Raw genomic sequence first — 12,281 nt, forward strand, 5'->3', positions numbered from 1 at the left:
TTGGAGCAACTTTTACGAAAGCTTTCCTTGTTAAAGATTTATTGATTATCGTTAAGGTGTGTTACGTTTACGTTGCGTGCTTACCTAACATTGCATGTCTCAAAATCGTCAACGTAAATACTTGGGATCGCAACCTATATTCTTGGTCGATTGATTACTTTAATTTCATAAAAATAGAATTATTATTATTACCTGATTAATCATTTAGACAAATCTGATATTACAATATTGGATAAAGTATTTAAAAATAACATATTCATATGGTTGAGCATAATACGACCACCGTCCTGTATACATAGTAATTTCTTGAAGATAGGAGATAAATCTTTAACATCCACCGTTTAGTTACTTTTATTACTTTTATTTTCATTATGCTTTGGTAGAAACAGACTCAGCGCCCGAGCCACCGCGGAGAACACAACATGGGAGCTATTCAGATGCAGGCAAGTATCGAATAATTTCAACTATAAAAATTGATAACTAGTTTTAATTTAAACTTCATATAGACTCAACAAGAATTAACCCATGAAAAAAAAAGAAAAAAAAACTGACCTAGTTTTAGTTGTTAAATAACATTTCATTCTCCGTAACGTTATAACGTGTACGAACAAACTTGTAAGATTTAAATGAATTTCCTACCACTACTATTTGTGCAAATAAAAACCAACAATAGCCTTTGTTCAAGATACTCAGTTACCACTAGCCGCAGACAAATTTATTAAATAAACTCAAACCGTTGCCTACCACGTACGTACGTTTATAACAAGGAAGATAAATAACTTTTAAAAATAAAATGGAGGTGAATTAAAGTTTAAAACAATCCTTATTTATTTGGAATCATTATCTTTGTTCGTATCTTATAATAATGTACTATCCGTCCGCGATTTACGTCATTCACCTTGATTGTGTAGCTAAAACTTGTCGGTCCAGTATTTTTTCCGAATGTAAACAGTTCGGCCAGCTTTTTGTTCATGTGCAGAAGGATTTGTTCTGAATAAGTAGTTCAATGGTTGACCGTGCCAAATTGTTTTATTTTACGTGTCTAATGAATATCATATTGAAAATATTTCTTAAAATATATTTAAAGTTTATCAATCATTGTTGGTTGATATCACAGCGTTATCTACTTTATCATACCTTTAGTAAAATATCATTTAGATACTGCGTTAAGTGTCAGTGACATGATTTTGTGTTGAACTAAAATGAGTGCTGCGAACGAAATAAATAAAAACCGTGGTAGAACTGGTTCATACAGTGACGTTACCTATGAAGACGACGGATTTTTTAGTGATGTTCCCGGTTCAGGATCTTTATCAAGATCCCTCTTAGCTTTAAACGTGTACGTCAAAAATAATTTACTTTTCAATGAAGATGGTAGCAATGAAATAGAAGACGTCGCATATTTTTCAAAAGAAAGCAGCCCTAACAAATCAATCGTAAAATATGATGTGGATAGCTCAAGCAATGGTGAACAAAATTCTAAAATTGCGCAGGAAACTAGAGGCCAAATTAAATCAACGTCTGTTTTTTCTTCTAAGGTTTTAAGCGAACCTGTAAAACATGAATATAATATAAATACGCAAACTGACGATTACAAAAGTATACGATTACAAGATTTTCAAATAGCATCTGATTTAAATTGTAATTCTGATCACGACCCTGAAGAGAATTCCATACCAAATTCAACGACAGTAACTGAAAATGACCCCGAAACAGACAAACGACATTCTCGTACGGTAACTAATACTGTAGTACGTATCGAATATAGCGATATTCGTCAAAACGACGCATCTTCAAATAATTCCTTTGTTGTATCACCTCGGGAATGCAATGGCGGAATGCTGTCTAATGTTGTAACAAAAGCGATAACATTAATAACACATAACGGTGATGAAAACATAGAAAATAAACATAACGATGCTCGCAGAGATTACAACAGCATAAAACCGCTAGAGAACGATGACTGTTTATCCTTTGATAAAGGTAATGACAGAATTTATACGAATCTAGATTATAATTACGTTAATGATTTAAATAAGGAAAAGCAAAAAAATAAATCGTTTGAATATGAAGAAAATGACACAGAAAAACAAAACTCTCAAGAAGATGCACAGATGTTATTTAAATCAAAATCCTATGATAACTTGGAATTTCAAAAAGAAGAAGAAACAATTACAACGGTAGTTCACCGTCACAAGCCATTTAGCTTGAAGAAGCAAGATAATCGCCATACGCTACATGAATTTTCAGAATGGGGAAACAGAACAACTACATATCCTGACGTCTACGCTCCATTACCATATAGTGAGTATGATTAAAAAGAAAGTATTGCCTTCAATTCTTACTCTCTAAGCTGAGAAACAGCAGTGTCCATTAAAGAACAGTTTGTCAGTAAATGTTACAATTAAAAACAAAAGTTTTACCTTCAATGTTTACTCTCTAAACTGAAAAACAGCAGTGTCCGTTAAACAACAGTTTGTCAGTAAATATTACAATTGAAAACAAAAGTTTTACTTTCAATTCTTATTCTCCAAACTGAGAAACAGCAGTGCAACAGTTTATTTAACGGATATTGGTGCTTTATAAACACTGATTTATAATATAGATAACCGCGAAATTTTAAAACTACTGGTGTTTACAGTACTGTGGATGGAGATAACTGATTTTTTTTTATGAAAAATACAAAACATAGTGGGCGATGACTGTTCATGCCGAGTAATAAAAAAAGCTTTTATTACTTTAATATTATTGGTGGTAGGACCTCTTGTGAGTCCGCACAGGTAGTTACCACCACCATACCTATTTCTGCAGTGAAGCAGTAATGCGTTTCGGTTTAAAGGGTGGGAGCCGTTGTAACTATACTGATACCTTAGAACTCATATCTCAAGGTGGGTGGCGGCATATACGTTGCATTCGTCTATGGGCTCCGATGACCACTCAACACCAGGTGGACTGAGAACTCGTCCACAAAGATAAGAAAAAAAAAAAAAAACATTACATGCACAGAGCATGGCTACGTTCAGAATTTTACTAATACGTCATAAAAAAATGTTTTATCTGTGAGCGCAAGTTACTATTCCAAATGTCGACAACTTAACAAGCACGTGCGTTTGAGGGAAAGTGATGGCTCGTTGGCGGGAGATGTAGGCTTTCGAACCGATAGGATCCGAGTCGAGTGCATCCGTTAGAAGCGGTTGACGACAGTCGCGTCGACTGGCTGACAGATCGATCGCGTTGTGCTTTACCATTATGGGAATATTGAAACAGATAAAGAGAATAACCAATCAAGGTTCGTAGGTTGTCATTATCTCGATGAAATAAGTTACGTATAAGCTATGTTTACTTTTCTTTCTTTTATTAATATAATAAATCAAATCGAAACGGTGTAGGTAATGCTTGACTAATTCTCATACTAATAATTCCACTCGTTTTTTTTTTATATTCGAGTAAAACCGTAAAAATAATATAAATTTGGCTGGTTTTAATAAAAACATGTCTTCGTCACATAGAGCTTTGAACAGTTAAAGGGTCGCAGTTAATTAGAAAAAATCAAACTTGCCCTCGGCTAGAAAGAACCATAATGCGGATGCATAATTATGTTTGAATTCCCAGTGACCTAAAGGACAAGACTTTATTGATAACATTGTATTCGTAACTAGCGATGCAACTATAACAGACTTAAAATCCCACAAGTTTTTCACCAAAGAAATAATAATATGTATCTATCTCTAGAATCTAGAAATATATATGCTCACGAGTGACTTCACGATGAAAGAACATCGTATTTAATATGAAAACAAAATTAATTTTCGCAACTATAGGGAGGGTGTATTATAAGCTCGTAAGCATAGGTACCACGGCCCTGCTTGTAATGTGCAATACAATAAACGAGTACACATATGATAATAATGCTTCCGGGCTTAAAGGGTGAACCAGTCGGTATCTATTATAATTGGGACATCGATTTCATGCCTCAAATTGGGTCTTAGCGCGAGCTCCTCTTTCTATGAAGTGCATTAAAAAGAAACTAGTGGTCCCTCTGTAGTCGAAATTCGACTATAATTAATTGATATTATAAGTTTGAACATTATTATGGTTATTTTGTCAAAGACTATTTATTATACTTCTATACCGTACTCACAGATTTCGCCAAGACTACACACTATAAACAATTGATGTTATAGACAAACAATATTAATCTATTCTCAATTTGACCACAAAGTTTCAACAATGACAAAAGTTTGACAATAAACACTGAGTATATGTTTTGACTCAAATACATGGTAGTGTGTGTAATGTTTTCTTTATTGATTTAATGTATATTTTATGCATTATTTTACAAAATATTAGCATTGTGCACTTCTTCTCTATATTCTCTATAAGTGTGGAAAATTTCATACTCTTCCGTCCGCGCAATTTTCATAAAAAGGGATACAAAGTTTTTGCTTCACGTATTAATATATAGATTTACTATACCATGTCTACATACTATGTACTATAACTATGTATATACGATGTCTTATAATACGTTTTTAGGCTGAGTAACAACGAACCCTTCAGTACATTGAGTAATTGAATTTAAAAATATTAGCTTCGATAAATTACGCCATGCCTAAGTGACACGTTGTGAAATAGCCGTTGAGGCTGTGAAGAAATGCAAGTATCGAAGTGTCTTGCTTAATTACCGTAATTCGAGAATTGATCGTGGAGTTTAAGTAACAAAGCTATTTGATTTTAACAATTTGGCAATCCACTGACATCCTGTATCGTTCATTATGTATCTGTTTGATCTACGTACACTGTTTTGCTTTGACTAAACTCATTTTTATGTTTTAAATCCTATGATGTTTTAAAAGGCGTACCATTGCCCGTTCTACACAGGGATTTTATCTTTTGTTTATCAGTAATACATAGCTCAAAAATGACTCAGTTTTTTATTTATTTATTTCACTGTGGCAACACAGTTGTTGTTTTTATATTTCTTCTGGTGCAGACATCATCTACAAGACTACTAGTTCTTACCACATGATGAACAAAATCAAATAATATTCAAGTTCCCATAGATCTATTTATATGTCTGTCATTACCCTAGTACGGCCCACTGAGCGTGTTAAATACATGCTCAGAATACATAGTGTGAGAAAGTTGACTTTTTGTACGCTGTATTTTAAGAGAATTATTTACGTAGTCACGTGCGTTCATTTGTATTCACATTCCTTAAGAAGATAATAAAATTTTACGGAAGACAATGACTTCGTCCATCTTGTGCACTGTGTCTCATTGTTAAGTCCATTGATGAAAATAATGATTTGCATACGATTAGATATAATTAATTAGAAAAAATAGCTTTTCCGCTATCGACGCCAAAAAACAACTTTGTTTTCTTATTTTAATTTATGTTATTTAATTTTCATATTGTGGAATTTGAATAAATTTTTACATTCATTAAAATTATGTTTAATACTTCGATTCATGTAAATTTGTAATATTTCAATTATAATATTATCGTGTTATTTTATAAAACCGCTTTCTGATGTATGTATGGGTTAGCAGTTATCGTATAATCAAGCTGTGCCCAAAAAATACAAGTCATGGTGTTACGGCAACAGCTGCGTTGCCATGGTACTTTCACTTTTATGGAAATAAATGCCAATAACAGCCAAATGTTGATTCGACACTATTAAACGACTAATATCTACATTTTCTTCTACGCATTGGATTAAAATAAGCTAACAAGAGCCCCAGGTCATTCAACTTTATGTTATAATATGTTAAAACATATATTTGGTCCTAATAAATATTCATCATAATATGTATTAAATAATTTCAACTGTGCTTTAAGGATAGTAGAATTCATAAGTTTCATGTCATAATTGTTTGCTACGAATATTAAAATTTGTTTATTCAATCTTTTTCTGTTTATTTATCATTTATTTTTAAGTTCCCATAAAGAAAACAATTTTACTATGTTCGTTTTAGAACAAGAAAGTTATTACGCAATAGCTTTCTTCGAAGAATAAGATATCTATTATTTTCGAGTATTTCGTACAGTACACTTTTCTCAATAGTTTTTTTTTTAAACAGAGTCTCCCCGGCGTTATGTGGAAAGCGATGTGAACATCCACTATCGGTGTCCAGTGCGACACGACCCCTTACCTCTCGTACCCGAGAGAGAACTTGCGAGGCAGCAGGCTGAACACATGAAGAGGCTGTATCGAGAGCAGAAACGGAATAAATATCTGCAGGTGCGTACGAAAATCACGTCATCTCAGTTTTCACTTAATTAAGCATTAATAGTAATTATTATAGATCGTATTTTCTTGGCTTTTCACGAGTCGTATACACAATAAAAACAGCTTTTACGGTTTAATCCCGAATTTAATATTTTTATATTATTCTTTCCGATGTGTATATGTACAATACTTTATAGTTTTCTTGTTCACGGACAACTAAAAACTGTTATTCGTTGCCATTTGCATATTCTGATTATATATTATGTATATATATATATCAAAATATGCAACCGAAACTATTATCATAAGTTCACTGTTATTACAAATTATAAAGACATCAGCATCAAATACATCAAATCTTAACCGAATGAACTGGTGATGATGATTTAAAAATAAAACTACATTTTACGGTGACTAATATTATTAGTGAAGCAGTGTGAAGGTGTAATACGCCAAAAATTTTTCTCATTTGCACTGCTTTGTAAGTATTAAAACGAACACAAAGAGAACTTATTCACGACGCTATCGAAAATAGATTACCAATTATCGTGTCACTTCAACGAAGGCTCGTCGATACGGATAAAACGCTAAATTACAAAAGCAGCTCGAGCACAATTTACCCACGCGAATGCAGCTTAATCGATATACCTATCGCAAAAAATACGAGTACCTACTGCTTTATTTCAGCAATGAAAATAACTCATGCATATGTCATAGTTATGTTGTGATTAATTTGGCAAAGATATTTTTTTTCAATTTCGCCATTGAACGTAATGTTACACTTATGTACAACATATTTGGGCACTTTAAATGTTTGCTAAATAAGGATAGCGTTAAAGAAATAAATATATGACGGAAATTTAATATGGCCGCTGGTTGTGGTTTGTTTGCGGCGTCGAAGTTGTACACATTTGTTTAGCACCTATTCATTTCTATTCGAGTTTCATAACAGACGTGCTTCTCTCGTTAAACAAACAACGTTTAGTAAGTACTTCCACATACTTTAAATATAAATTGCAGTTGATGCACTTCTTAGGGTGATGAATGATGATTCATTCATCGGATTAAAAATATTCATAGTTTAAGTAAGGTATAGCAAAATAAACAGTTTTATAAAATAACTAACTTTTGGGATCCATTTTTTAACTTTAGTCACTTATATTACCATTTCTTCACTTTTACTACTTTTTGAACGTCCTTTTTAATTGAAAATATTTTTTATTTATTCTATAACTATTGAAACGCAAGCGAAACCATAGATAGACCTAGTATCAAAATATATATTGTGGCTGATATAGGCAGATATACTGTACTGTAGACTATATGGTAAGTAGTCACTGTCGCTCATAGACATCAGCAATTCCAAAAGCGCAGCCAAGCTGCTGTAGAAATAAATCTCATGCCCGTGCCATTCCTAAATTAGCACATAGGCACATGCTATTCTCGTCTCCGGATATGCGCTTCAAGACATATGTATGTACATACGTAGCAAGCTGTTTCTACTGACAGGAACTTACCGATTTCACTATTACAACAACTCGTATGGGAAAAGCCGCTTAATTCAATGTGCTATAAGCCCTTTGAGTGAAATTTATCGGTACTACTTCAAAAGGCGTTCCACTTTTTGCTATCACTCTTACTTGTTCGCTGTGATTTCGTCATTGCAATTTCACTTTTAATTCATGCGAAGCCGGTTTTTAATGGCAATCTTTTATTTTATTATTGTTTAAATATAAAGAACCTTTACCGTACATGGAAAGGCAGACTGAAATGTTCATGCTACCATGACACACGTTAGAAATCGAGAGCATAACGTGCATTGTTAAGAATCATTCACAAGCTAAGTATTCAACCAAATTCAGTTATATAATACATGTACTGAAACGAATCTCCGGTATCGAAATCTCTCTTCTAGGAACAATTACAACTGATAATATTAACAGATAGCTGGTTTTGGCCACAATGAATGAGCAGCGCACTAGGTTATCTAAGTTACGATAATTTAAGCATTCCATTAACGTGACCGGTGTTTGTTGCCTCATAAAAATCCGGTATAAACGACCTTGCTCCTCGTGGATACTAACAGAAATCCGTTGGCCAAATAACCATATCAATGAGAGCGTGCTTTATCGTTAATACTGTTTTGATGGAGTTTCAACCTTATTTTAAAGGCTTTAAAGATGCTATAAATGAATGAAACGTGAATGAATATTGGTCGGTACATATTATAATATACATGGAGGAGTCGACGTGTAGTTGTCGATTTACGGTGTAAGTAAGCGTGCGTGAGAGTTGGACGCGGAAACCGCGTTATTGTTGCTTTCAAGATTAAGCAAAATTTAAATTATTAAAATGCTGGACAGATTGGTATGTGACTTTAAATATTAAAATATAAAATAAAACTATTGTTTGTTGAAAATGCTGAAGTCGTGGAATATTAGTTTTTACTGTATGTATTTTTGAAATAGGTTCTTCAATTATAGTATTAAGAGAATTTTTTCTCACCCTATAGGTAGTTGTAACTAAAGCCCAATTGTCATGTATCTGACATCCGATAATAATAACGCATAGAATACAAAGCAAAGTCTATTTTTAAAAACAAAATCCGATTAATCATCAGATTGAAAATGCTATTAAAATTTTACAGGAAAGAGAAATCCAACCGTCTGATATAGATGCATTTGATGAATCAATTAAGGTGATGAGTGAGCGAAGATGTGACTGACAATTAACTGTTTTACTTGAATTCATTCATTATTTACTACTCGTGCCAAATAACATACTAGCTCTATCATATAAGCTACCTGACATACATTAATACAGGTTTTTTTTCTGCTCAGAAAAAACAACTTTATTTTCTGAGTGGAAAAAATAAATTTTATTTGTAGCTTTGTACAGTGGCTACAGATTTTTTGGGGGTTTTATTTCGCTTAGTTTTTGTCACCAATAAAAAAAAACTATTGCAATCATACATATTGTGCATGTTTTAAGTTTCGTGGTTTGATATCGACAGGAGCTGCAAGATATGCAAAACAGGCGTCACCAAGACAACTTCACGCCTTCACAGAAGACCGTAGTCCCTCTGAACAGATACGACGATGCCGACAAAGTTCTTGCAAAAGCCCTATACACTTTCAACGGTCAGACTTCTCGAGAACTCAGTTTTAGAAAAGGAGATATAATATTTGTGCAGAGGCAGATTGACGCGAATTGGTACGAAGGTGAAATTCATGGAAGAATTGGTCTGTTCCCGTATAATTATGTAGAGGTGAGTCTCGTCATGATTCTTTTAACATTTATTAATCGGTGACACTATTTTAAAATTCAAAATCTACTGACGAAAAATCATGTTATTATAAATTATTTAAAAAAAAAAAAAAAAAAAAAAATGTGTGCAATTCACACGTGGTAGAAGTGAAACCTTCCAAAATTAAAATACAATTATCCTAAACGTCTTCAGTATATGTAAAATTTTGTCATTAGTAAATAATTGTAAGGTAGCGCCCTCTGTGAATTGATATTTTAATTTCACGTATAATCCTAAATTAAAATTCACTACAAGAGCTTTCATACACACGTTAGTATTAAAAAATCTCACAGATGGCGCTGTATTAAATAGTATGTATATTTCTGTCTCATTCTTTGCTGGCTTCATCCTACACATTTTTGTATTTGTGTCTCTCACCTGTCGTTTTTTCCGTTGCATCCGGTTTGAAATCACAACGATTCTAAAGAAGTTTTCACTTCAAAATATTATAATTTACAGATACAGAAGGGTGATACAATCCAAGTTATTAAGAAGCCGTCAATCATCGAAGGCCGTGCCAGGGCGAAGTTTGATTTCATAGCACAGACCAACCTCGAACTGCCATTGAAGAAAGGAGAAGTTGTGACTTTGACCAGACGTATTGACCAGAACTGGTGGGAAGGCCGCAACGGCTTAAAAACGGGAATCTTCCCGGACAGCTACGTTACAATTCTACAGGAACCCAGTCAGAGCAAACCTGGTTAGTGTCAAATCTATTTTAGCCTTCTTGAATGTTCTTTTTTATCTATATATGTTTATCTATATGTTTATACGTGAAGCAAAAACTTTGTACTCCTTTTTACGAAAATTTCGCGAACGGAGGAGAATGAAATTTCCCACATTTATAGAGAATATCGAGAAGGAGTGCAGAATGCCAATATTTTTTTAAAATTATTCATTAGCAATACATTAAATTACGCACACTACCATAGGTATATTTGACACACACACATACACTCCTTGTTTATTGTCAAACTTTTGTTATTGCTTAAAGTCTGTGGTCAAATTGAGAATAGGTTATGTTTATCTTTAATATTATTTGTCTATAGTGTGGTCCCGGCGAAATCTGTGAATAAAGAAGTCTATTAGTCTTTGATAATAGAACCTTAATTATGTTCAAAATTATAATTTCAATTAATTATAGTCGAATCTCAACTACTGCGGGACCATTCGTTTTTATTAAAGGATGAGTTCAATGTTTTCATTCTATTGACATAATGGCTGTCCATTGACATAACGCTACGCAGGATTCTTTCACGACATAAATAGTCAGGAATATCTTTAAAGGAATATTTTTAAGTCATAGAAAAAGTCGTTGGACAACACAACAAAGAAAAAACTAACTTTAGTTAAGTAAGTGACTAGATAAAATACTTCAATGATTAAACATTTAAAAATTCGGTTACAGATCCGAGGCCAATCTTAAACACCGATAAGCCAGCGGCGTCACCGGCCGCTCACGGTCTTCTCAACGGTTCGGATAAAAGAAGTATGGGTTCTCATAGCTACACGCCACAGCAGAACAATCCGGCGCTCACTAATGCACCACCTTCCACTCAGCCACTTCCCGGTATGACTTTATCAAATTAAACTTTCTATAAAACATCTAAAGTGCAATATAGGTAGAATTGGAGTCGTCGTGGCCTAAAGGATAAGACGTTCAGTGCATTCGTATCTTGCGATGCACCGGTGTTCGAATCCCGTCGGCGGGTACCAACTTTTGTAATGAAATACGTACTTAATAAATGTTCACGATTGACTTCCACGGTGAACGAATAACATCGTGTAATAAAAATCAAAACCGCAAAATTATAATTTGCGTAATCACTGCGAGTCCGCACGGGTAGGTACCATCACCCCGCCTATTTCTGCCGTGAAGCAGTAATGCGTTTCGGCGTTGTAACTATACTGAGACCTTAGAACTCATATCTCAAAGTGGGTGGTGACATTTACGTTGCAGATATCTATGGACTCCGGTAACCACTTAACAAGCAATAAAAAAAAGAAATCGCAACACGTTGCAAATAATAATTGTACTGATAAATTTACTTTTATAGGTTATGTGGCGAAACCAGCCCAAGCGACACTGACGCCTTCCGAACGTGGCTACGGTCCTCCAACAGGCTCGGGAGTAGATCTTAATAACACCGAACCCCTGTACGTCGACACTAATGCCGAAGCCATACCGTAAGTGTTCTAGAAAATTCCATAAAAAGACCTTAGTGTATAAAAATTGTATTTTTAGGATTCCATAAGGCGTGAAACATACTTAAAACTACTTTTGCAGCCCAATTTTCGCAGTTTATTATCCATTTAAATATTACCGATGTTCCGTATGAAACGTGTTTATTCAAAAATCGTTTTAAATTTGGTATAAACAACAAGTCAATCCCGATTACGCTTCATCGTGACTATCGTTAAATAAATTATGTAATACGTTCACTGATGGAAATTACATCACGTGGATGTTGCAAACAGGAAACCTTTCTCAATTAATATAATAAAAAAAACACGTTAAAGTTTACATTGCGAACAAATAAGCCCATGAATTTCTATTTTTTTATCAGATAATCAAACCCGGTCACGCTCCGCTGTCACTAACACTGATTATACGAGAACTTTCGATTTTTTTAAATATCCGTGCGCTGTCTACCGTGCCTTGATGCTAATGTGACAGAAATCTTCTCTGAATGTCCAAAAATAGTTGTATCAAATTACTTCACAATCGGTTGCTTTCTTAG

At 33.9% G+C, this 12,281-nt stretch overlaps 1 protein-coding gene and 1 long non-coding RNA gene across 24 annotated transcripts in view; one reads left to right on the forward strand and one right to left on the reverse strand.

Moving 5' to 3' along the window:
- CAP (Cbl-associated protein) overlaps nt 1–12,281 on the forward strand; it is a 155,387-nt gene that overhangs the window by 138,917 nt on the left and 4,189 nt on the right. For 14 of the 23 annotated variants that reach the window (XM_089729773.1, XM_089729774.1, XM_089729775.1 and 11 more), the window contains 7 exons: nt 384–443; nt 6,085–6,245; nt 8,881–8,931; nt 9,247–9,501; nt 10,000–10,240; nt 10,949–11,110; nt 11,598–11,727. In XM_089729773.1, coding sequence (XP_089585899.1) covers nt 384–443; nt 6,085–6,245; nt 8,881–8,931; nt 9,247–9,501; nt 10,000–10,240; nt 10,949–11,110; nt 11,598–11,727 — 1,060 coding nt within the window. The remainder of the gene's footprint in view (nt 1–383; nt 444–6,084; nt 6,246–8,880; nt 8,932–9,246; nt 9,502–9,999; nt 10,241–10,948; nt 11,111–11,597; nt 11,728–12,281) is intronic. The other 9 variants (XM_089729790.1, XM_089729770.1, XM_089729784.1 and 6 more) reach the window with 3 other exon arrangements.
- Nucleotides 1–12,281, reverse strand: part of LOC149502331 (uncharacterized) — a 134,286-nt gene that overhangs the window by 21,154 nt on the left and 100,851 nt on the right. The gene's annotated exons all lie outside the window — the stretch shown is intronic.

This window comes from Bombyx mandarina, chromosome 09, assembly GCF_030267445.1.
Source record: "Bombyx mandarina strain Sakado chromosome 09, ASM3026744v2".
Classification (NCBI taxonomy): domain Eukaryota; kingdom Metazoa; phylum Arthropoda; class Insecta; order Lepidoptera; family Bombycidae; genus Bombyx; species Bombyx mandarina.